The 25,730-nt window shown below is 52.7% G+C and overlaps 2 protein-coding genes across 2 annotated transcripts in view; both read left to right on the top strand.

The window, feature by feature from the left end:
* On the top strand, nt 1-12,914 carry CUNH16orf89 (chromosome unknown C16orf89 homolog). The gene is made up of 8 exons (XM_021710269.1): nt 1-211; nt 3,040-3,189; nt 4,448-4,598; nt 5,765-5,882; nt 6,570-6,705; nt 7,599-7,703; nt 9,691-9,777; nt 12,690-12,914. Exons 1-8 carry the CDS (start codon nt 4-6, stop codon nt 12,815-12,817), a joined length of 1,083 nt encoding a protein of 360 aa, XP_021565944.1. The 5' UTR covers nt 1-3; the 3' UTR covers nt 12,818-12,914.
* Nucleotides 12,915-22,898: 9,984 nt separating this feature from the next.
* Nucleotides 22,899-25,730, top strand: part of NAGPA (N-acetylglucosamine-1-phosphodiester alpha-N-acetylglucosaminidase) — a 9,143-nt gene continuing 6,311 nt past the window's right edge. The window contains exons 1-3 of the mRNA XM_008053670.1: nt 22,899-23,010; nt 23,087-23,542; nt 25,074-25,213. Of these exons, the coding sequence (XP_008051861.1) occupies nt 22,925-23,010; nt 23,087-23,542; nt 25,074-25,213 (682 nt within the window). The 5' untranslated portion in view covers nt 22,899-22,924. The remainder of the gene's footprint in view (nt 23,011-23,086; nt 23,543-25,073; nt 25,214-25,730) is intronic.

The following is a 25,730-nucleotide window of genomic DNA, read 5'->3' as shown; positions in this document are numbered from 1 at the left end:
GTCATGGCCAGCCTGTGGCTGCCGTTCTTTCTCGTACTGATCGCACCGCCACCGATGCGGCCCTCCTCCTTGCCCTGGCAGGACACCACAGAGGGCAAGGCTACTATCGCGGGCCAGATCCTGTCTGCGCTGGAGAGAGCCGCCTTCTTCCTGGAGGAGCGGCTCCCGGAAATCAACCTGGACGGCATGGTGGGGGCACGGGTGCTGGAAGGTGGGTGAGACCCCGTGCCCCTGGACTGGCCCCTGGGAAAGCCGCTCTCAGCTCTGTCCCCTGTCCTGCTTTGCATGCCTGGGACCTGGGGGACTCCTGGCCCCAGAATAGCCTGTCTTGGCTCTAGGGAGAGCCTGTCACATGTTTGGAGGTAGGAAGGATTTCATGGAAACATGGGGAAATAGTTGGAAATAGTTATTTTCTTGGAAAGAGAGGATTTATGTGACATCCCTTCCAGTCTTGCAGCAAACAAGGAGGCAGAGAGCGTGCCCTTGTAGGGGTATTGATGGGTGGGCATTCCCCTTGCATGAGGGCTGCTACAGACAGACCAGATTCCAGCCCCCCTTCCTCCACACCCAGCCAAAGCCACCTGGAGAGTCTGAGCAAACAGCCTCGTGTTTGTTTAGCTTTGAGAGATATAAGATCCTGGAGGAGGGGGTTGGAGGCCGGCCAAGGCAAACACACACACACCCCCAGGGAGCTGCAGTGGGTCCCTCCCGCAGGCCACCTCACCCATGTGACAGAGACCCCGGGCTTGGTGTCAGCCTGGCTCCGGCGGGGCCACCACCCCCAGGTGGGGTAGTGGGCATTGCACCATCACCCTCCCTGTGTGGCCAGCACAGCTCCCGCCAGCAAGTCCCCACCGGGATGCAAGCGCCGCAGGGACCCTGGGCCGGTCTGCGCCCTCGTGGTCTCGTGGCCTTCCCGGAGTCCTCTCCCATACACGGCCCCCAGGGGCATCCTACCCCTCCCCTCCTGGCCAGGCCTGGGGTGAAGCCCGAGACATACCGAGTCTCCATCTAGTCCCTGCCTGGCCTCAAAACTCCTCCAGAAATGAACCATCATCATCATCACACAGCCCAGCTTTCCCAGCAGGAATGGCGGGCACTGCCGAGGGCCCACAGTGCTCTTGAGACCCGTGAGAGTGGTTTTTGTGGGTGGGGGAGGGGAGATTTGGAGTTTTTGTGAAGGCTTTTTTGGTATTTACTTTTTTTTTTTTTTTTGAGTTGGAGTCTCACTCTGTCACCCAGACTGGAGTGCAGTGGCCGCTCTCGGCCACCGCAGCCTTGATCTGCTGGGCTCCGGTGATCCTTCCGCCTCAGCCTTCCAAGTAGCCGGAGTTACAGGCGCGTGCTACCACGCCTGGCTAATTTTTTTTTTTTTTTTTTTTTGAGTTGGAGTCTCACTCTGTCACCCAGACTGGAGTGCAGTGGCTGCTCCCAGCCACCGCAGCCTCGACCTGCTGGGCTCCGAGATCCTTCCGCCTCAGCCTTCCAAGTAGCTGGAACTACAGGCGTGCGCTACCACACCGGCTAATTTTTTTAATTTATTGTAGAGATGAGGTCTCGCCAAGTTGCCCAGGCAGGTCTCGAACCTGCGGGCTCAGGCAATCCACTCACCTCAGCCTCCCAAAGTGCGAGATTACAGGGTAAGCCACCGAGCCGGCCAGGTATTTACTTATTTATTTATTTATTGAGGTAGGGTCTTGCTCTGTCACCCAGGCTGGAGTGCAGTGGCATGATCCCAGCTCACTGAAGCCTCGACCTCCTGGGCTCAGGCAATCCTCCCACATCAACCTCCTCAGTAGCTGGGACCTGTAGGTGTGCACTACCACACCTGGCTAATTGTTTGTTTTTCATAGAGACAGGGGTCCTGTTATGTTGCCCAGGCTGGTCTCCAAGTCCTGGCCTCACAATCCTTCCATCTCAGCCTCCCAAAGCACTGGGATTACAAGCATGGGACCCCACACCTGGCCCCAAAATGTTTTAATTTCTTTCTACATCAGAAGAAGAAAAAAAAAAAACTTTGGGGTAGAAGAAAATGTTTTCATATATAATATAACTATGTCCATCCTTATGTCATCTCGGTTGTGCAATGGCATCTTTAATGCTTTTTTTTTTTTTTTGAGTTGGAGTCTCACTCCATCGCTCTGGTGGGAGTGCCGTGACACATGCACGGCCACTCCAGCGTCTACCTGCTAGGCTCTGGTGATCCTTTCGCCTCAGCCTTCCAAGTAGCCAGAACTACAGGTGTGTGCTACTGCGCCCGGCTAATTTTTTATCTATTGTAGAGGTGAGGTCTCCCCAAGTTGTCCAGGCTGGTCTCAAACCCGCGGGCTCAGGCAATCCACTCGTCTCAGCTTCCCAAAGTGCTGGGATTACAGGCTAAGCCACCGAGCCTGGCCTTTAATGCATTTTTTAATGAAGGAGGGACCCACAAAGGCCAAAATGTGGCCTTGCAAACAGGCGCTAGGGGCTCCCTGGGCACCTGCCACATGTAATGGGCCAAGCAGCTTACAAAGGGTATTCTGTTTTCCTCATTCCGCAGGTGAGGAAACTGAGGCAACTTGAGTCCCTCCCTCCTTTTCCTCCCTACAGCAGACCCTGTCTCCTTAAGTAACGCTAATGGCTAAACTTTGCTCACGGCTTCCTTTGCACGATGGATAACACTAAGTCCTCTCTGCACCTAGCTCATTTCATACTTACAGCCCCCCTCTGAGAAGGAAGGACTGTCATTATCCCCACTTTACAGTTGGAGAGAAATCAAATTACTTTCTCTGGTCACCCGACAAGAAAGCATTAGAGTCAAGATCTGAACCCAGGCTACCCTCCGGAGACCAAGCTCCTAGCCACCCTCCTACCACTCAGACCCGCACCCCCATCATCCAGATCAGCCCACACAGGCCTAGCTGCAATCAGCTCTGCAAATCCTCACCCCTAGTGGGCTGGGAAGGCAGAGAGGGTCCCAGCAAGCATTGGGACTAGGATGCTTTTTCCTGTCCAAATGCGTGGTCAGATGGCGACATGAGCACCCTCTGCTTTCCCCAGAGCATCTCAGGAGTGTCCAGGAGGAATGGGCCCAGGACACCCTGCTGCAGCCGCTGGGCATGCGCGTGGGGACACTGGCCGCGAAGCTAGAGGCGCTCATCCAACAGTCCCTTTTCTACCTTAGGCAGAGTGACCCCGAGTACCTGAGAGGTAAGCACGTGGGGTGGCCTCCTGTCTCTTCAGGGACGCAGCCTCAGGGGATAGTCCCTGAAATAACCCAGCGTGGGTTTCCCTTGGGGTAAGGCGGGTCGGGACAGTCTGTGACCGGCTGCGCAGGGGGACCCTGAGAACATGCAGCCATCCTTGACCTTGGATATGAGCGACCTCTCCCCACTGCGCAGAGGGGTGAGAAAGCGGCGTGTCTCCCCTCATGTGTCCAGCTCAGCCCCAGCTCAGGCCTTCATCCTAGACCAGGGCGGAGGGGCTAGTCTGTCCCGGGGGTGGGACTGTCGAAAAGGCCACTGGACCCTTTGCACAGCCAACATGAGCGTCTTACTAGCCTCTGTCCTGTGCCTTATAATGCCGAATCTCTCTCCACCAGCCATGCCTGACGCTTTGCAAGGGCTCCAACCGATAAGCCTGGTCTGAGCTGTTCCCGGGGAAGGGAGTCACAGATAACCAGCCCTTCGTGGGGGTCCAACCTTGTCTGCCCAGCTCCCGGTTCCCCTCATATGGGGTGTGAGCAGGGAGATCACCACCCAGGCCACACTTCAGGCAAACAGAGCAGCCAGGTACAGGTGACCGTACCCCAGCTCTTCCCAGCACAGGTCTGCCTCCGGACCTCTGAGGTCCCGCCCTCTCCCAGGCCTGGTTCTGACACCTTCCTACCCTATGTCATCCTAAAGAAGCCCCATGGCCAGGTGTCTTTCTGTAAGAGCCACTTTCTCACCAAGCCAAGGGAGTGTACTCATTTTTTGTTTTTTAGAGATAGGGTCTCACTCTGTTGTCCAGGTTGGAGTGCAGTGCAACCTCAATCTCCTGGTCTCAGGCAATCCTCCCAAATAGCTAGGACTAGTGGCACGTGCCACCACTCCCAGCTAATTTTAAAGTTTTTTTGCGGAGACAAGGTCTCACTATGTTGCCAGTGCTGGTCTCAAACTCCTGGGCTCAAGCAATCCCCCCACCTTGGCCTCCCAAGGACCAGGTCCAGCCTACTAACACTTTCTGTATATCTGGAGCTTCCTATTGATTAGGGGGGAGATGGGATTTTTTAGGAAAAGGAGATTCTTGAGTGTTTCAAATCCAATTCTGGACCAGCAAACAGGGCTTAGAGCTGGGGGCAGTACCTGAGTATGTGGGAGGTCAGGGACACCCAGTTCCTCTGCTGGAGCCCCTGGACCCAGGAGAAGGACGTGGAAGGGGGCTTCTTCTGGGTCACCCCCGCATCCCACCCCCTCTTCTTCGCCAGAGTTCCAGCCTACCCTGCAGCCCGGCTTCTGGAAGCTCCCGCACGCCTGGAGCCTCACCAATGCCTCCTTGGTGTACCCCACGTTCGAGGCCCAGGACTCCTTCTCAGAGGAGAGCAGCGACACGTGCCTGGTGCAGCTGCTGGGAACTGGGTGGGTCCTGCACCCGGCCGCTCTGAGAGCCAAACGTGCTCGCCCCCCAAACCCCAAGGAAGCCAAGGGCTGTGCAAACCCGCATGCAATCCCAAGGGAGCCTCGGGCACTGCCATGCACACCCACCAGGGTTGCCCCTCTTGTCAGTGCCCCCTGACTCCCGGGTCTCACACCCTAGCCAGATCCTTGCACCCAGGCTGCCCCTCTCCCACCTGGGTGGTCCCCCCACCCAGAATGCCGTCCCCACCCAGGCCACTCCCTACATCCTCCCCAATCCTGCGCCCAGGGCCGTCCCACTCACCCACCCATACCCCCAGCCCCATGCCTGGGCCTGAAGGCGCCACCTCTGGGACAGAACTTCCTTGCCTCCCACGGATCCCAGGACAAAGCCCTCAACTCCTCGTCCTTCCGGGTTCCCAGAGCTTTGGATTCGGTCCCTAGGGCTCTTTTCAGCCTCAAAAGCACCAGCTCCTTACCTTGCCCGCCCTGCAGGGTCAGCCAGCTTCTGCCTCTGGGAGCCTTCCTCACCCCATGCTCCTGGCAGACTCCGAGATGGGCTCTCCCAGCACCCCCTGCAGCCACAGACATAGTTTACGTTTGTGTCACGGGCCTGTCCCCGGCGGGGCTGTGGGTCCGGGAAGGCAGACCTGAGTCTTGTGCGGATCACCACGGCTGCGAGGGCTTGGTGCGAGGCCCAGGGCCGGCCTGAGTGCGGGGCCCAGGGCGGGCCATGAGTGCGGGGGAAGGTGCCTGGGCCATGAGTGGCTGGGACCATGAGTGGCCTGGGCCATGAGTGGCTGGGCCATGAGTGGCCTGGGCCATGAGTGGCTGGGCCATGAGTGGCCTGGGCCATGAGTGGCTGGGAAGGTGCCCTAGAGAGTTGTTGGGGCAGGACACGGTTGGGCTGTGATGGGCGGTGCCCCAGAGAGAGGTCCCTGCTTTTCTGAGGGGCAAGCGAGGCCCAAGAAGCTCCCCCAGCCCCAGCAACCTCTCCCCGTGCCAGTAGTGCTAGATTTCGCCAGTTGAGTAGGGAACACCTGTGCTTTGGCGACCCCTGTACCCAGCTGGGTGCCTGGAACCTACAACTAGTGGGAAAATCATGATCCGGGAGATGCAGGGCGGGGAGGGGGCACTACCTTAACCGCCTGGAACCACTGCTCCTCCAGGACCCACAGCAGCCAGCCCTGCGAGCCCTCGGATGCCTGCGCGAGCCTCATGACCAAGCCCGGCTGCTCAGGCTACTGCTTGTCCCACCAGCTGCTGTTCTTCCTCTGGGCCAGAATGGTGAGTGCCCAGTGAAGGGAGGGAGAGGTGAAAAGGGCTCATGGTGGGACCATCAGCAGCTTCTCCAGTTCATACCTGGGGCTTCAGGAAGGAGGAGGGAGTAGCCTGCCAACCTGCTGGTAACTGAGTGGTTATATAGCCGTGGAGGGTGAGGAGGAAAGGACTGGAAAGACAGATAGCTGTGCGTTCTGACCTGTCCTCAACTCTGTTCTCCTCTCGCAGTGTGGGGTAGTGGCCAGCCCAGTCCACCACCCACTCTGTGTAGCCCTGAAGTGGCCACAGGGTTAGTCCCTGTTATTGTGCGTCCACCCCACCTGTGGGTGTAGAGACCTCCTGGTGTGGCGGGTCTCACCTGGGCACATCTAGCTGTATCATCCACTCACGGGAGATCCCTCTAATGCAGCTCCTAGTGACCATGGCCTTGTCCTTTCCACCAAAAATACTTGAGGCTCAGAAAGTTTAATTTAGTGGGCCAAGGTCACACAGCTCCTGAGAGGCGTAATCAGAACTCGAACTCACCTTCAATAGGCTGGGGGTGGGGAAGAAATCCCAGAAAAAGGAAGAAAGACTTGCCTCAAAGGTAGCCCCTTGCCAGACCATCTCAGAACTGCAAGACTTGTCCATAACAGAGTGTCTGTCTGTCTTCTGCACCCCCGACCTTCTTGTTTCCGGGTGTTTGTCCCCCAGAAGGGCTGCACGAAGGGACCATTCCGCCAGAGCCAGCACCACATCCGCGTTTTCTGCGCTAACATGATGGACCTAAATCGAAGAGCCGAGGCCATAGGCTATGTCTACCCCACCCGGGACATCTTCATGGAAAACAGTGCGCCTGGCATTCTGCCCTTGGGACAAAGGAGCAGGCGCCCCTGCCCCTCCCCACCACACACAGGGTTACCAGATTATGCAAGTAAAAATACAGGGTGTTCGGTTAAATCTGAACTTCAGATAAGCAATAAATACATTTGTAGTATAAGTGTAGCCCAAGTATTGTGTGGGATATACTTATACTAAAAAATTTTACTTATTGTTTGAAAATTGTATTCAAAAATTTAAATGTGCTGGGTGTGGTGGCTCATGCCTGTAATTCCAGCACTCTGGGAGGCCAAGGCTGGAGGATTGCCTGCCCCCAGGAGTTCGAGACTGGCCTACACAACATAACAAGACCTCATCTCTATAAAAAAATCAAAAAAAGTAGCTGGACGTGGTGGCACACACCTGAAGTCCTAGCTACTCAGGAGGCTGAGATGGGAGGATCACCTGAGCCCAGGAGGTTGAGGCTGCGGTGAGCCATGAGCATGACACTGAACTCCAGCCTAGGCGACAGAGTGACATCCCAACTCAAAAGAAACCCAAAACACTCGAAGGTACCTGGGCATCCTGTATTTTATCCAAAGGCTGACCCAGTCATGGAACTCTGGACAGACAGGCTGACCAGCTGACTGGTACACAGACCTGCAAAGCCTTAGAGAGGAGGCAGAAAGGGAGGCCTGGGCAGTGACTCCCTGGCCTGGGGCAGGGAGTCCAAATCTCTCCCCCGACTCTGACTTTTGAGCCCTGAGAGGGAGGTGGGACAGGGACCCTGAGAGGGAGGTGGGACAGGCCTGGGAGTCCCCAGTTGCCAAGGCAGAGACTCAGGTGGCCTCCCTCCAGCCCTGGGGAGTGGGAGGAGATGAGCCTGAGTGGAAGGCCTGCAGAGGACCCCGTCTTTGCTTCCAGTCATGTTCTGTGGAATGGGCGGCTTCTCCGACTTCTACAAGCTCCGGTGGCTGGAGGCCATTCTCAGCTGGCAGAAAAAGCAGAAAGGATGCTTCGGGGAGCCTGGTGAGCTGTGCTCCTGCTCAAGCTGGGAGAGGGTGTCAAGGGGGGCTGGGTTTCTTGGACAGGTGGGGAAGTGGGGCTTTGGTGTCGGGGGTGCTGAGACAGCTTTGTAAGGTGTTTGCACTCATACGCAGACACGCACACAAGGGAAATGGCCCCGTCTCTGTGAGACAGGAGATGTCTCGTTGGAAGATGTTGGCCCCTCAGACTTGCATTAACAAGTCCATTCATTCAGCAAGGATGTTCTGAGCATCTACCTTGTTTGTTTGTGTGTTTGTTTTGAGACAGGGTCTCGCTCTGTCCCCCACGCTGGAGTACACTGGTGTGACTGCAGCTCACTGCAGCCTCCAACTCCTGGGCCCAAGCGGTCCTTCCACCTCAGCCTCCCAATTAGCTGGGACTACAGGTGTGCGCCACTGTACCCAGCTAATTTTTAAAAATTATTTTGTAGAGACAGGGTGTTGCTTTGTTGCCCAGGCTGGTCTCAAACTCCTGGCCTCAAATGATCCTCCCACCTCAGCCTCCTAAAAGTGCTGGAATTACAGGCATGAGCCACTGCACTCAGCTAAATAGTCTGTTTTACTTATTTATTTATTTATGTTAGAGTCTCACTCTTTGACCATGCTGGAGGGCAGTGGCACACTCACAGCCACTGCAGCCTCAACCTGCTGGGCTCAGGCAATCCTTCCACCTCAGCCTTCCAAGTAGCTAGAACTACAGGCACATGCCACCATGACCGGCTAATTTTTTAATTTATTGTAAAGATGAGGTCTCACCAAGTTGCTCAGGCTGGTCTCGAACCCCTGGTCTCAGGCAATCCTCTCACCTCGGCCTCCCAAATTAGTGGGATTATAGGTGTGAGCCACTGCACCCAACCTTAAATTGAAGATTCTTAGGCTCCAGATCCATTGAGTCAGCAGGTCGGGGTAAGGCTGTGGAACTTGCATATTTTTTCCTTTTATTATTTTTTTAAGTAGACATACACTAATTTCACATATTTGTGGGGTAGAGTGTGATATTTTCATACAGGTATACAATGTATAATGATCAAGTCAAGGTAATGAGCATATTCATTACCCCAACATGTATCATCTCTTTCTGTTGGGAACATTCAAAATGTGCTCCTCTAGCTATTTGCAAATATACAATAAGTTGCTGTTAATTCTAGTCCCCCTGTTGTGCTATAGAACACTAGGACTTATCCCTCGGTCTCACTGTCATTTCGTATCTGTTAACCAACCTCTGGTCACTTCCCTTCCTGTCCCCCTCCCCACATCAGTAGCCATTATTTGACTCTCTGCTTCTATGACATCAACTTTTTTTGCTTCCATATAGGAGTGAAAATATCAGAATTTCTCTTTCCGTGTCTGGCTTATTTCACTTAACATAACGTCCTCCAGTTCCCTCCATGTTTCCGTCAATGGCAGAATGTCATTCTTTTTCCGGCTACAGAGTCTTCTGTAGTGAATATACCACGTTTTCTTTATCTATTCATCTACTGATGGACTCCGGGGTTGATTCTGTATCGTGGCTACTGTGCATAGCGCCGCGATCAACATTGCCTTGTTACCTTGCCCAGGTTTTCTCTGGTGATGGATTTGATCATTTTCTCTTTCTCCTTTATGTATCTGTTTTACCAGGGAGCTTTGAACTTTTTTGTGTTTTCATGATAGTGATCATTGCCTTTTTGCTTACAGATGTAGGGTTTCCTTGAGCATTTCTTGTAAGACCAGTCTGTGGGTGATGATTTCCCTCAGGTTTTGCTTATGACGGTGGGTGTTTGGCAGCCACCATTTGAGAAATCATCCTGTAGATGACAAACCTAGACCATGTGGAAGGAGCTGCAGACCAGTGCAGGAGGAAACCTCTGAGATAGCCTCGAGGTTCAAAATAAGACCTGAAGTGCTTGAAGTGTTGTGAGGCGGGAGAGGTTTCATGAGTCACATTTATAAACCTATCTTGAGAAGTTCACCTTTTGCTCTTCTCCCAGATGCTGAAGATGAAGAATCATCTAAAGCTATTCAATACCAACGGCATCTTTTGAGGAGAGTGAAGAGGCGTGAAAAACAATTTACAGGTAATGAAAATACCCAAGAGACCGTCTTGGCATTGAACAGAGACACCCTAGCAAAACAAAGACCTGCGTCTGTTCATTCTCTTCTATACTGAGGCTGCCCTCAGTGTGAAAAAGACCTCTGGTGTCATTGAGAGACACGTATCAGAGGGTCTTCATGTTTGGAAGGTGAAGGGAAGGGGAGGCATCTCTGATGGCCTCCTCTTAGAAAGTGAGGAGTCAGCCAGGCTCGGTGGCTCAGCCTGTAATCCCGCGCCTTTGGGAGGCTGAGGTGAGTGGATTGCCTGAGCCCGCGGGTTCGAGACCCACCTGCTCACAATAAATCAAAAAATTAGCCAGACGTGGTAGCGCGCACCTGTAATTCCGGTGACTCAGAAGGCTGAGGCGGAAGGATCGCCGGAGCCCAGCAGGTCGAGGCTGCGGTGGCCGGGAGCCACTGCACTCCAGTCTGGGCAACAGAGTGAGACTCCAACTCAAAAAAAAAAAAAGAAAGAAAGAAAGTGAGGAGTCCAGAGATATTGTCTCTAGTTAAGGGAGTGTAAAAGAGAAGTTTCAGAGTGTTGTTGAAAATTACAAAAATGACCTTTCCCAGTTGAGGTCTGGTCAGGAAAATAGAACCTATGCCAGGAACCTCCACAGAAAGAACTTAATCTAGGGAACTTGTCTCAGAGGTGTCAGAAGACCTAAACACAGAAGAGGTGATAAAACCTGGAGATTAATCACTGTAGAAAGCCACTACCCTCCCTCTCTAGAGCTGAGGGATGAGAGGAGGAAGAGGTGGCACCAGCAGAGCATACAGAAGTTGGACATGGAGGAGATAAGGAGGAGAGGAGAAACATGCTCTGTACCTGTTGGTCCAGTCGACCCAGAAGGTGGAGGTCAAGGCAGCCTGGAAAATGGAGTTTGGAGGGAATCGTGTGGTGGGGTATGGAACAAGGAGAGGCCAATGGACAAGTGACTAGAACGGTCATGGTGGCCACATGGCCCAGTGTTCACCTGTTGTCCTAGAGTCATTATGAATAGTGCCCCTGGTTGTGATGCTAAGTTGAATGGCCAGCCCACCAATGCAGAGGAACTGAGAAGAGGATATAACTGTTGGGAAGGGAAGAAAAGCAAGAAATAATGTGGGAGGGAGGGAGAACTTTTATTTCAACTTCTCATTAATAAAAAATAACTACCGGGAAAAGCAGGAAGGGAGGTGGAATAGCCAGCTCACAGAGGAGACACCCAGCGCACACTGCTAAATGACTCGAGTAACTAAGCATCTCTCCATCAACTGCACCGTGGCCTTATCATCTCCCTGCAGGTGGACAGGAGAGGCCAGTGGAGGCACAAATGCAATGGTCCATTTTGGTAGCTGCCACCAAAGGCCACATGTGGGAGGGCAGCGAAGTTCCCAGGAGATCAGCAGAGGCCCTGCCAGGCTTGGCCTTCCTGGTGCAGAGCAGGCTGGGGCTGTGGGCGGTGGGAACAGGAATCTGCTCCTCACTCCCTGGGCATGAGGACTATTCCTAGGGCCAGAGTGGGGGCCGCAGGAAGCCCAGAGCCTGAGGCCTCTCCTGGGGCTGCTTCAGGTTGACCAGCAGCCTAGAAGTCTGCCAGGTGCGGCATGTTGTTCCTGCCCTTAAGACATACCCTCACGGAGCAGGAGGCCGCCAGCAGAAACTAGGAGCTCAGGGTTTGAGGTCAGGCTCTCTGGGTTTGAATCTGACTTCCACCCTTTACTCCCCGTGGGAGTCACTCAACCTCATCTGTAAAATAGGCACCAAACTGTTGGGGGCTAAAACTGATCAGTGATGAGGGGGCACCAAAAGGCGTGAACTGCGAGGGTAAGTAACTTGGCATCTCGAAATATGCATTCTCGGCTGGGCTCAGCCTGTAATCCCAGTAATTTGGGAGGCCGAGGTGAGTGGATTGCCTGAGTCCGCAGGTTCAAGACCAGCCTGGGTAACTTGGAAAGACCTCATCTCTACAATAAACAAAAAATTAACCTGCCGTCATCGTGTGCGCCTATAGTTCCAGCTACTTGGAAGGATCAATGGAGCCTAGCAGGTCAATGCTGGGGCAGCCATGAGCATGCCACTGCACTCCTGCCTGGGCAACAAAGGGAGACTCCAATTCAAAAACAAAAAGAAAAGAAATCTGCATTCCCTCTCCCACCAAGGGAATGGCTGGGGTCTTTCCCTTCTCAGAGGCTTTGAGTAGGAAGGAAAGTCGTCATGGCTCCCTCCCATGACAAACTGGGTGAAGAGGCTAAAGGTGTGCAGCCCACCTTGAGCTCAGAGAACAAAAGACATTGTCCAAGGGGGAGAGGCTTAAGCCCGAGACTCTGACTCTGTGAGGTGTGAGTTCACATGGACTGGACTGGCTAAGGCAGCTATGAGAGGTGCTTTCAGGGTCAAGAAATGAGCTGTGCAGTCACCAGGCCCAGGAGCTCATCTTGATGACCTGTGCCTCAGTTTCCCTATCTAAGGTCTTATTCAGGGCCTGAGATGATGGGATTCTGGTGCATCCAGGGAGCAGGCTAAGGGGGGAATTGGACAAGGATGTGGCCTGAGATCAGACCCCACATGGGGATTGGAGGGGGATAGTTCAGAGTGTAAATGGCACCCCAGAGTCATCCCCCTGAGATAAGGTGGGGCTTTGTGTCCCTGCGTTAGTAAGTCCCTTAGGAGGGGCACACCTCCCAGATGAGGAAGCTCCAGCCAGGTGGAGGAGGGAGCTCTTAGCAGCCAACACTCCCAGCAGCTGGTGGATGGGTGCCCAGCTCAGCTTTGGGGACCCAAGGGGCCACCGAAGTGTCCACACAGTACCCTGCAAGTTGGCAAGGATGAGATAGCATTCACAAAGGAACTGTGTTAAATAGAGTGTCAAGGCTGCCACCATCTGGCACTAATGGGGGCTCTCTCCTCCAGATGGCTGTTCCTCCCATAACACGGCTACAGCAGTGGCAGCCCTGGGTGGCTTCCTCTACATCCTGGCAGAATACCCCCCTGCAAGCAGACAGCAGCATCCATCCACACTGCCACCTCCACGCCGCTGAGACAGATGCTCTTGTGCCTGCTCTCTGGAAGATGAACAGACCCCTTTGGTCCTTTCTCCCTAGGTCTCAGGGTCCTGGGTCACCACCTGGGAGGAGGAAACTAAAGAAAGGGATGGGCGAAGTGGCCCAGCTGCACCAGCTCGGGTTGCTTGAAAACCCCAGTAGGCAGGACCCAGGTGGGTGGATGAGACCCAGGGAGGACCCAGATGTGCACAGATGAATAAACTTAAGAGTGCAGTTGACATGGAGTTGAGTCTTGTTTCTCAGCCTTGAGAACAACCTTGGACAACCTCTAAGCTCTGTTTCCAGTCTCCAATTCCAATCAATACGAATTCTAAAGAGACCTTTAAACTGGCGTCTCAAAGGCAGTTCAGATGTCAAGCATTGCCGTTTTCCCAGTGGGAGAAGCAAAGAAAAGAGTTCCAGTCATGAGCTGGGACTCGAGAGTTGACCGTGGGGCCGGGTGTGGTGGCTCATGCCTACAATCCCAGCACTCTGGGAGGCCGAGGCAGGAGGATTGCTTAAGACCAGGAGTTCAAAACAAGCCTGAACAACATAGCAAGACCCTGTTGCTACAAAAAATTGTAAAAAATAGCCAGATGGCAGGTGACTGTAGCCCCAGCTACTCAGGAGACTAAGACAGGAGGATCATTTGCATTCGGGAGGTAGAGGCTGCAGTGAGCTATGATCATGCCATCACACTCCAGCCTGGGCAACAGAGCAAGACTCTGTCTCTAAAAAAAAAATAAAGAGATAACCACGAAAGGCAACCCAAACTCATCTTTATATCCCATGTCTCTGTGCCACACTGCCTTTGTAAAACGTCATCACTGTGACTGTGTGATTCTGTGCCCTGGCTGCCTGAATTCAAATCCTAGTTCTCTGTGTCCTTGAGCGAAGTCACTAACTTCTCTGGGACTCAGACATCTCATCAGTAAATTGGGATAACAATAGCCTCTACCTCAATGATACGTCTGCTGCTGGAAGGATTATGTTTGCGGAGTACTGAAAACAGTGCCTGTGACTGTAAGAACCAGGTGAGTGTTCCTGTGTCCACAAGGTGATGATGTCAAATGTGACATTAATTGAGGCGTGGGGAGGAGGTGAGGGGAAGTTTCCCCTGGAAGCAGCCAGAAGGGGCTGCTGACTCATCACCATTTCTCCTCTCAGTTTTTCTCACTCTGGCTCCCAGTTCTTCCCTCGTGCTCTGACTCAGCGTGAATATGTCTAGACGCGTTGGTTGAAGTGTTGCCGCCAACAGAGATTTGAGAAAGAACTTCTGGAACCCCGTGAGGGCCAGGGTGCTGCTTGTGGAGCTGATGGCAGGCTGTGTGTGCAAGACGTGGGGTGGAGACCCCAAATGCCAGCTGGTCCTGGGCTGCAAGACCTGTTAAGCAAAGCATCGTGCTTCACCTCAAGATAGAACACAGCTACTGATCACCTTATGTGGGGACTGAGTCACATCTGAGCGTCTAAATTAAAATACCCCTTGCTAGGTTGGGCGCGGCGGCTTGCGCCTGTAATCTCAGCACTGTGGGAGGCCAAGGTGAGAGGATTGCTTGAGCCCAGGAGCTCAAGACCAACCTAGGCAACATAGCGAGACCTTGTCTCTACAAAAAAAAAAAAATCAAAAAATTAGCTGGATGCGGCAGTACAGGCCTGTAGTCCCAACCGCTCGGAAGGCTTAGGTGAAAGGATTGCCTGAGCCCGAGAGGTTGAGGCCATCATGAGCTGTGATCATGCCCCTGTAATCCAGCCTGGGCAACAGAGTGAGATCCCAGCTCAAAAAGAAAAAACCAAAAATCTCTTGCTGCTTCTGTGCCCAGCTGAGCAGACTGGTGGTGGAAGAGGAGGGTTCTATTAGCTCCTTCCTTCAGGAAGCAATCGTCCTGATCTAATCCACTGCTGCTGTTCCCTAGATGCTTTCCCACAAGCCCTCTCACATTGTCTGGCCCAGAGGGACCTTCCTGGAACTCGCTGAGACTCTGACTTGCTTCTGAGGTTGCTGCTTTGCTGGGGAGCCAGGGACCAGAATTTAATACCCACTTGGCACTACGTATGCTCCAGGGATTTCTTCCACATTGTCTCACAAACAAAAATGTACCAAAACAGGCACACCACCATGAGAGAAGTCGGCTGCATAGGAATAGATTAGGGGAGATTGTGCCTCCTCCAACCTTCCTGATCTAGAGGTGGATTAGCCCCTGGAGCCCAACACAGTTGCGTTGCAGAAGGTTCAAGCTACCAACCCGTGGGGTGAAATGACAGAGGAGGAGCCTGAGCTGACAAGTCACTTTCAAGAAAAGAGAATCCTAATGCAAAATGGAGCGGGAAGGAAACACACCAAGACAAGCCCTGATGGATCAGCATGGTTACTTGGAGCTCTGTCGTTGTGGGCACTGAACACGGAGGCTTCTCAACCCTTCCACCTCCCCCTCACCGGACCTCAGCTTCTCCTCACTGAAGAGGAATCCCGCGGGCACTTAACAGGATGTAGACATGGGATCTTCCTTTCTTGTTTTGTTTGTAGAGGCAGGGTCTCCTTGTCACCCATGCTCTGGTGGTGCAATCAGGGCTCACCACGATCTCAACCTGCTGGGCTCAGACCTCCCGCCTCAGCCTCCCAAGTAGCTGGGACTATAGGCCATGTCACCACACTCAGCTAATTTTTCTGCTTTTTGTAGAAACAAGGTCTTGCTTTGTTGCTCAGGCTGATCTCAAACTCCTGGCCTCAAGGAATCCTCCTGCCTCAGCCTCCCAAAGTGTTAGGATTACAGGTGTGAGCTGCTGCACCCAGACTAGCACTTGAATCCGGAATACGGTCATTTCTACCCATCACTGCTCATTACTTCCCTAGAAGAGTTTCCCAACCCGAGGCTTGTAGCTGCCTGCATCAGAATCACCATGATGGGCATGCAGAGTCCCAGGCCTCCATTCGGCAGACTGGGAGGGGCCTGGGAATGTGTATGTTGAACAAGCTCCCAGGAAACACTGATGCTCACTGAGGTCAAGACGTGCGTAACATCAGGCGGCAGATAAAGAGGACACCTAGGCCAGGCTCGCTGGCTCAGCCTGTAATCCCAGCACTTTGGGAGGCTGAGGCAAGTGGACTGCCTGAGCCTGCTTGTTCGAGACCAGCCCGGGCAACTTGACAAGACCTTGTCTCTACAATAAAATTAAAAAATAGCTGAGCATGGTAGCGCATGCCTGTAGTTCCAGCTACTTGAAAGGCTGAGGCGGAAGGATCGCCGGAGCCCAGCAGGTTGATACTGGGGTGGCCGTGAGCGTGTGTGCCACGGCACTCCAGCCTGGGAGGAGGAGTGAGACTCCAACTTAAAAAAAAAAAAGAACACCCTGCCTCAACACTGGGGCAGTGGCCTTGATAATCCAAGTGCAGAGGTAAAAATAATGTCCCTTCCCTTCACACCCTCCTCAACTTCTCTAAAGAGACCTTGGTGCCTGTTATGGGCTGAACTGTATCCCCCCAAAATTCATGGGTTGAAGTCCTTACCCTCAGCACCTCAGAACGTGACTATGTTTGAAAACAGGGTCATTGCAGATGGAATTAGTTAAGACAAGGTCATACTAGAGAGACCCCGAATCCACTATGACTGGTGTCCTTAAGAAAGGAGACATTTGGACACAGACACACACCCAAGGAGAAGGCCACGGGAAGACGGAGGCAGAGATGGCGTGAGGCTTCTACAAGCCGAGAAACACCAGGGATGGTAAGCAAGGCCCAGGCAAGAGGCAAAGACAGCTTCTCCCTCCCGGCATGCCTTGACCTTGGACTTCGTCCTCCAGGAGAGACAATACACTGCTGCTGTGCTTTGTCAGAGCAGCCCCAGCAAACAAATGCAGCACCTGCATCAAGGAGTTCCTCCAGGCTCAGCAACAGCCAGCCAGACCCATGGAAGCAGGCGACCTGTTCTGACTGGTTCACAGCCCTGTCCTCTTTAAATGACCGATGAAAAGAACATCCTCGGCCTGAAACCATATCCCAGACTCCCAGGAACATATCCACTCAACAAAAGTATCCAGCTACACAGAGCTCAGGCCCCTTGTAAGGCTCTCCTGTCTTTCTGTAATGCTCTCCCCCAATATCCACCTGGCTCTCACTCCACCTTCCTCCCAGTCTTGGCTGAGATGCCCCTTATCAGAAAGGCATTGCTAGCCAGGTACAAAGTGGCTCATGCCTGCAATCCCAGCACTTTGGGAGGCTGAGGCAGAAGGACTGCTTGAGCCCAGAGTTCAAGACCAGCCTGGGCAACAGAGCAAGACCTCGTCTCTATAAAAATAATTTAAAAATTAGTCAGGCATGGTGGCATGTGCCTGCAGTCCCAGCTACTCAGAAGGCTGAGGTGGAAGGACGGCCTGAGCCCAGGAGGTCGAGGCTGTGATAAGCTGTGATCATGGCCACTGCACTCCAGCCTGGGGGACAGAGTGAGAACCTGATGTAAAAAAAAAAACAAAAAAAAAACCTATAAAGATATTGCCTCTCTATTACCAAGAAAAGCATGTCCCTGGGGTCACAGGCTTCTGGCCCGGCTCTGTCCCTCTTCAGAGTATCATCTGACCACCCAGCACGTGCACACACTTGTTCATGGCTATCACCTGAATCAAAGCATCACAAGGACTTTGTTTTGCTCACTGCCATCCCTCAGTGTCTAGGGCAGTGGGCATCAAGGGATATTAGTTGCATGAATTGAATGAATGAAATGTCTATTGAGGGGCTGCCGTGTGCCAGGGGAGGTGGCAGGCCCAGGGACACAGCAGTGCTCAACTCCAGGGAGCAGCAGAGTCTCTTGGGGCGAATTCCAAGGGCATTCAGCTGGAGTCTGGCCAAGGACCTCCCAGGGCAGGGCCTGGGAATCTGTATGTCTAACAAGTGTCCATGCAGGTGGTCACAGGCCACATGAGGATAAAAATGTCTCCTTGAGCTAGCTGCAGTAGCTTCCACCTATAATCTCAACAGTTTGGGAGGCTAAGGTTAGAGGATCACTTGAGGCCAGGAGTTCAAGACCAGCCTGGGTGACATAGCAAGATCCTGTGTCTCAAAAAAAGTTTGAGTTTGACCAGGTAGAGTGGCTCACACATGTAATCTCAGCACTGTGGGAGGCTACGGCTGGAGGGTTGCTTAAGGCCAGGGCTTCAAGACCAGCCTGGGCAATGTAGCAGACCCTGTCTCTTAAAAAACAAAAACCTCTCCTTGGTAGGTATGAATGGTAGGGACAGCCGCCATGCTCCTCTTTTTTTTTTTTTTTTTTTTTTTTTTTGAGTAGGAGCCTTACTCTGTCACCTAGGCTGGAGTACAGTGGCACACTCACAGCCACCACAGCCTTGACCTGCTGGGCTCAGGCGATCCTTCCTCCTCAGCCTTCCAAGTAGCTGGAACCACAGGTGTGTACCTCCACACCAGGCTAATTTTTTTTTTAATTTATTATAGAGACGACGTCTCACCAAGTTGCCCAGGGTGGTCTTGAACCCCTGTGCTCAGGTAATCCTCTTACCTCCACCTCCCAAAGTGCTGAGATGACAGGCGTGTACCACATTGCCCGGCAAACTACCACCCTTTAATATAAAATGAAGCTCCGGGAGGACGTGGGTCGCAGTTGGCATACTACCCTGCAGGCGGCTTGTGGGACCAAAACAGTACCGCCTACGCGCCGCTGCCAGAGTTAAAAAAGGAGAGGGGAGGGGAGGGGAGGAGAGAGAGGAGAGAGGAGAGGGAGAGAGGGAGAGAGGGAGAGAGAGAAAGAAAACACAGGAAAAAGGAATGAGTTAAGACTTCCTCTGCCAGGTCACTCTGGCCTGAGTCACTGTGAGAGCAGGACTGCAGAGCAGTTTCCTGGAATTAGGGCTGGGGGGAGGCAAGGGGAGGGCGTGGGTGAATGCACACCAGGCCTGTTCACTTACCCCCTCCCGCCACTTCCAGCTCCCCATCTCTCAGAGACGAGCCTCTCACGTCCAACACCAAGGCAGGAAAACGGACTTGGCACCACCGCACCGGGTCCCTCGCTCTGCCAGGGCCTCCCCTATTCTCTTTCTTCCATCCAGGTTACCCAAGTTACCCAAACCTCCAATTTGGTTGTCTGATTTATTCCTTAAGACTCTCCAAGGAAGCCTCCTCTCTTCCTCCCACCTACTTCCCCATCTCTTGCACTCCACTGCTCCTGGAGTACCTCCTTCTAGTTTTGTTTGTGGGCTTGTCAATTCTTTGTTTTTTCTGAGTTGGGGTCTTACACCGTCACTGAAGTTGGAGTGCAGTGGTGTGATCGCGGCTCACTGCAGACCTGACCTCCTGGGCTCAAGTGATCCCGTGCCTGGTTAATTTTTCATTTTTATTTTTTGTAGAGACCAGGTCTTGTTATGTTTCCTAGGCTGGTCTCAAACTCCTGGGCTCAAGCATTTCTCTTGTCTTGGCCTCCCACAGTGCTGGGATTACAGGTATGAGCCACCATGCCCAGCCTGGGCTTGTCAGTTCTGTGATCAGATTGTGAACTACTGTAGGGCATGAATGACGTCTTGCTCTTCTTCCTGTGCCCGGCACCTACTACACAGCCTGGAACATAAAAGTGATTTTAAATGTTTGTGGAATTGAATAGAAAAACAAAGAAAAAAGAGGTACCTGACGATGTTTTGTCCAAGTCATAGCTGGTGGCAGAGACCTTGGGCTATGAGCATCGTTGAGCCTCGTGTCCAGCCTGCCCCCACCCCTCACATCCATATGAGATGAAGGGGACGCAAATGTGCCCAGCTGAATGTGGGGGCCACCAATCAGACATAGAGGCCATGACAGAATCCCTGCCCCTCGAAACTTCAAGGCCAGGTTTCGGGATAATTTAAATGCCCTCCCAGCACTTTACATAATATTCTCTGTACATAATGTGGACAGAAGAAATTGATCCTGGCTATAAAACACTGCTAAAAGGGTTCTATGAAAATGACTTCCAGGCCAGGCATGGTGGCTCATGCCTGTAACCTCAGCACTTTGGAAGGCTGAGGTGAGAAGACTGCTTGAGGCCAGGAGTACAAGATCAGCCTGGGTAATATAGCAAGGACCCTCCCCCACATCTCTACAAAAAAAATAACATACAAAAGCTAGCTGGGCACAGTGGTGTGTGCCTGTAGTCCCAGCTACCCAGGAGGCTGGGGTGGAAGGATCTCTTGAGTCCAGGAGTTCAAGGTTGCAGTGAGCTAAGATTGTGCCACTGTACTCCAGCCTGGGTGACAGAGTGAGGCCATTACTAAAAAAAGTTAAAAAAGAAAATAAAGTTAGGGGAGGAAATACAAACATACTTGCTATATTTCCTGCCCCGGTGGAGCTTAGCACTCTCAGTCAGTCTGCTAAATGCATGAAGAAGCTGACCAGGAGCAGAAGGAGTGCCTTCAGGACAAATGCTTGAAGTTGACCAGATGTGGATGATGTCACGTGAGCACGTGGACAGGGTACTCACAGGGGAGGTGGCAGGGCTGAACTCTCACCCAGCTTGAAACCCTGGTGCCTGCAGTCCCTCCCTGCTGCCACCCCTGACCCAGGCTACCGCTAATCTGCTGTCTCTCTAGATTCATCTTTTCCAGACATTTAATAGAAAGACAGAACTTTTGGGGATGAAAAAAATGTCCCACAACTGGGTGACAGTGATGCTGGGATATCGCTGTATATTGACTAAAAATCATTGTATCCTACATGTAAAACAGTGGAATGGTATGGCACGTACATTATATCTCAATAAAACTTAAAAAAAAAATAAACCCTCCAGGGCTTACTGTTTATTTCACTTTGGCCCGGAGCCCTTCCTGCAGAATATGGCCTTCTGATAGGACTTCCGGAGGCAGAGAGTGAGTGGCAGGCCTGGGGTCCTTTACTGGTTATTTTTAGCAGTCTGATGCAAAGATCAGAAAGACACAATCCCTCTACATCAATATGTCTGCATCAGACCAGGTCATTTAAGCCCCTGAGTGGAGCAGTCATCTCAACTGAGGTCAACTCTGAGCACCACAGCCACTCCTGAGGATACATTTGAGGTCCCTGACAGTATTCATTTGCAAAAGTGAGGTGTCAGATGGGCCTGCTCTCTCTGAAAGTGCAAGAGAGGAATCTGTTCATGTCCCTCCCCTAGCCCAGGTGGCTGCTGACAGTCTTTCATGATCCATGGCTTGTGGCGACATCACTCAACTCTCCACCTGTCTCCACAAGGCCTCTGTCTACTGTAAGGACACCAGGCAGATGGGTTTTGGGCCTACTCTATTCCAGCATGGCCTCATCTTAACTAATTACATCTGCAAAAATCTGAGTTCCAAATAAGGCCACATACTGAGATTCAGAGAACATTAATTTGGGGGGACACTCTCCTACCCAGGTCCCTGACCCTGCTCATGCACTGGCTCCAAGGAACAGTGGCTCAAAGATGGGCCTGGGTTCTAGCCCTAATGGTGCTGCTGACTGTAGACAGAAAGAGGGTGGCCTGACCCCCGTACCCATGGCGCCCCCATACCTGCCACACCAGGCTGACTGGACTTGCCGGGCTCTTGGGGTGACCCAAGCATCACTCTGACATCAAAACACCTTCTAACCATGGACAGTACCCAGTGAGGAGAGGCCCAGAGCCAAGGATCTTCTCAAAGGAGGCTGAGGCACACACCACAAACTGGCTTTTGCACTGGGACCGGTTTCACGGGCCCACTCAGAAGGGTCCAGGTTTGTTTCAACCCTTTGTTCTCGCCATTCTGAAATTCTTTTTTTTTTTTTTTGAGTTGGAGTCTCACTCTATTGCTCAGGTCAGAGTACAATGGCACACTCATTGCCACCCCAGCATGGACCTGCTGGGCTCCAGTGATCCTTCCACCTCAGCCTTCCAAGTAGCTGGAACTACAGGCACACCCGGCTAATTTTTTATTTATTATAGAGATAAGGTCTCGCCAAGTTGCCCAGACTGATCTCGAACTCACCGACTCAGGCAATCCACTTGCCTCAGCCTCCCAAAGTGCTGGGATTACAGGCCGAGCCACCAAGTCTGGCCCTGAAATTCTTAATAGTTTTTTTGGGTTTTTTTTCCCAGCAAGGGGTCCCCCATTTTTTTTCTTTCTTTCTTTTTCTTTTTTTTTGGAGTCAGTCTCAATTGTTGCCCAGGCTGGAGTGCAGTGGCACGCTTATAGCCACCACAGCCTCGACCTGCTGGGCTCAGGTGATCCTTCTTCCTCAGCCTGGGTCCCCACATTTTCATTTTTCACTAAGTTCCACAAATTATGTAGCTGGACCGCCTGTCTTCAAAAATCTCAAAGTCACACAAGATAAAGAGGCTGAAGAAGCCTCCCATACTAAGGGATATCAAAGAGACATGACAACCAAGTGCAAGTCCTAGATTGTGGGGGAAGGAAGGTATAGCTATAAGGACATTATAGGACACTTGGTAAAACGTGAAAGTGAACTGGGATCACAACAAAGAACTTCATCTACGGGAAATGTCCTGTGGTTAAGGAAATGCTTTGTTCTTACAAGATACATAGTAAAGTACTGGAGTATGGGAGCATGTCTGCAACTTGGTTGCAATTAGTTCAGGGGAAAAAAAAGTGTACGGGTTCGAGACCAGCCCGGACAACTTGGCAAGACCTAGCCTCTACAATAAAATTTAAAAATTAGCCGGGCGTGGTAGTGCACGCCTGTAGTTCTGGCTACTTGTAAGGCTGAGGCGGAAGGATCACCAGTGCCCAGCAGGTCGACACTGGGATGGCCGTGAGTGTGCCACTGCACTCCAGCCTGGGCGACAGAGTGAGACTCCAACTCAAAGAAATTTAAAAAGTGTATGACTAAAACACAAATTATAAAGCAAATGAGTCAAACCTAAAAAATTGGTAAAAATATTCGGGGGCTCTTCATGCCATCCTTGCAACTTTCTAGAGGTTTGAACTTACGTCGAGATAAAAAGTGACCAACACCCTCCGCCCAAACTCAGTCCCCAACCCGCCGCCAAAACTCAGCAAAGTGGAGGGAAGCCCTCACGATGTCCGGAAGCAGCGCAGACACTTCAGCTGAAGCTGAAAAGCAGCTACCGGCGGTCTTGAATCACGTGGGGAGAGCCCACGTGACCGGAGCCCGTGTCCAACATGGCGGCCTCCACGGACCGCTGGCTTCTCTTCCTGCTTGCGCTGCTCGGCATCCTCGGGGAGGCGTCCGGCGGCCTCGGCTCGGGGTGAGTGCCACTCCTGGGGCGAGCCCGGCTCGGGGGTCCCCTGCCTTCCGCGCTCACGGCCGCCCCGTCCCCGCAGGGCCTCCCGCGACGACGATCTGCTGCTGCCCTACCCCCGCGCGCGCGCACGGCGGCCCCGGGACTGCACGCGGGTGCGCGCCGGCAGCCGCGAGCACGAGAGCTGGGCCCCGCCCCTTGCGACCCCCGTCGCCGGCGGCCTGGCCGTGCGCACCTTCGTGTCGCACTTCGGGGAGCGCGCGGTGGCCGGCCACCTGACGCGGGCCGCGGCGCCCCTGCGCGCCTTCTCGGTGCTGGAGCCCGGCGGGCCCGGCGGCTGCGCGGCTAGGCGCCGAGCCACGGTGGAGGAGACTGTGCGGGCGGCCGGCTGCCGCGTCGCCCAGAACGGTGGCTTCTTCCGCATGGACACGGGCGAGTGCCTGGGGAACGTGGTGAGCGACCAGCGGCGGGTGAGCAGCTCCGGGGGGCTGCAGAACGCGCAGTTCGGGATCCGCCGCGACGGGACCCTGGTCACCGGGTGAGGAGGCAGAGAGCCCCCGTGCTGTCGAGGGCAGAGGGCCTGAGATGTGGGTTGTAGCTGCGCCGCCGTGTGCAAGTCGCTTAATGAAGCTGAGCCTACGTTTCCTCATCTGCGGAATGGGGATAGTTAATACCGTCCTTAAAGAGTTTGTTCATCATCTGGTATGACTGAGCACTTGTTTGTGTCAGGCAATGTGCGTGCGCCCCGAGAATATGGCAGTGAACAAACACATAAAGTCTATCTTAACGGACGTCCCCATTACTAGGAAAATAAACAAAAGCCAGGTAAATGATAAAGAGAAAGTCTGATTGTTGTGTGAGCCGTGAGGCAATGAACCGGGTAAACTCGTCTTAAATAGTGTTGATTTTAGGGAGAATGATCAGGAACAGGACTGTCTGAGAATGTGACCTCTGAGATGAGACTTGAAGATTAATCACAAATCAGCCAAGGTCAGTGTAAGACGAGTGATTAAAGAAAATTAATTAGAGGGAAAGGAAAGAAAGGCTGGCCCTAAAGAAGAACCAGCAGCTTTGTTCTCTTGCAGGCCCCTTATAAAACTCCAGTCGAGGCTTATCTGACTCCAAGAAGCAGTTTAGGGAGTTTGAGCGGTGGCCTGGCCTCGAGATGCAAGTGTCGGCACTGTTGGGTGCTGCTGGTCCCACGGCCCTGAAGGGCAGATGTTCACACTAAACCAGTCCCTATCAGGATGTTGTTAATCACTGTCTCTGAAATGCAGCCTTAGAAAAGCAAACACTTACAGTCATACCAAGCAGTTACCAGTCACATAGCTTTGGGATGCAGTCGGGAAATCAGATGTTGGCAGTAAGGCAATTAGTAACAGGACGCTGTTAGAGCAGAGTGTTAGCTTTTGGGGCATTGCAGCTCTGTGCTCAGTTTGTGAGGTTCACATGATGAGTTGTTTTAACTACAACCTCCTCTCCCATCCCCCTACAAGCCCTATCAGTCAGAACTGGAAGGAGAGTATTCTGGTCAGAAGGAACAGCAAGTGCAAAGGCTCAGAGGTGCAGGGGGGCTTGGTGTGTTTGTGAAGAATGAAATAGGAGCAGAGTGTCAGAGGATGACAAGACTGATTATTTGGGTTATTTAAAATTATGTGACTTTTTAAAAGCTTGCTGTAATCCCGCTTGGAGACTAGGTAGGAGGAGTCAGAGTAGAAGCAAGGAGGCCAGTGAAGAGACTGTGACAGGTCTCATGTGATAGACTGGGTTGAGGGCCTGGAGATTGAGGGCCATAAAAGGATGAGATCTGTTGTAGGGTGGTTGTTTCAACCAAACAAAACATCTACAGTTTACAAAGGTATGTGGGGCATGTTAGAACCCTGCTGGCTTCAATTGTGACAACAGGGAGATTCCCAGGGCTGTAAAATGCCCCAGCCACACTCAGGCCCAGACACTTCTGGGGCAGGAGACAGAGGGACCAAGCAGCCAGGCTGAGGCAGGTGGAGGAGAAGCCCACTCCTGCTGCTGCTCTTGCTGGTGAGTGAGCCTCATGCCTTGCCCGTGCCCAGGTACCTGTCGGAGGAGGAGGTCCTGGACACCGAGAATCCATTTGTGCAGCTGCTGAGCGGGGTCGTGTGGCTGATTCGCAATGGAAGCATCTACATTAACGAGAGCCAGGCCACCGAGTGCGATGAGACGCAGGAGACAGGTGGGGGGAGGGGAGGCTGTTGGCAATAGTGCTCTTGAGAACCAGGGACGGTGGGAGGAGCCCCTCTTAAGTCCTTCAGCGAGTGTTTATTGGGCAGCTATTGTGTACCCAGCACTGTTCTGGGCACTGGAGAGTCGTGGGTGTTAAGGCAGCCTCATATGGAATATCAAGAAATGAAATGGTTATATAACATACTGAAGAGAATTGTTAAGTGCTGAAAAAGGAAAGGAGAGGTGGGGGGAGGGGAGGAATGAGGACAGGAGCTATGGCAGGGGATAGAGAAGCAGCATCAGCATCACGCGAGAATTTGTTCTAAATGTCTTGCCCATCTCAGACCTACAGAATTAGAGTCCCTAGAGAGGAGGCCCAAGAGTCTGTATTTCAGTGAGCTCCTCTGATGGATGCTCAAGACTGAGAACCACTGGGATGCAGAAGGGACACAGGCTGGTTTGTTTGGTTTTTTTTTTTTAATTGGAGTCTCACTCTGTCGCCCAGACTGGAGTGCAGTGGCCGCTTC

This window comes from Carlito syrichta, unplaced genomic scaffold (genome assembly GCF_000164805.1).
Source record: "Carlito syrichta isolate Samal-C Ts95f unplaced genomic scaffold, Tarsius_syrichta-2.0.1 Scaffold288361, whole genome shotgun sequence".
Taxonomy (NCBI): domain Eukaryota; kingdom Metazoa; phylum Chordata; class Mammalia; order Primates; family Tarsiidae; genus Carlito; species Carlito syrichta.
Note: the sequence above shows the minus strand (reverse complement) of the source record. Positions and strands in the feature narration are given on the sequence as shown.

Coding starts and splice junctions, on each gene's coding strand:
- CUNH16orf89 (XM_021710269.1), top strand. CDS start 4: ATGGCCAGCCTGTGGCTGCCGTTCTTTCTCGTACTGATCGCACCGCCA. Junction 3,190..4,447: donor TGACCCCGAGTACCTGAGAG/GTAAGCACGTGG, acceptor CTTCTTCGCCAG/AGTTCCAGCCTACCCTGCAG. Junction 6,706..7,598: donor GGACATCTTCATGGAAAACA/GTGCGCCTGGCA, acceptor CTTTGCTTCCAG/TCATGTTCTGTGGAATGGGC.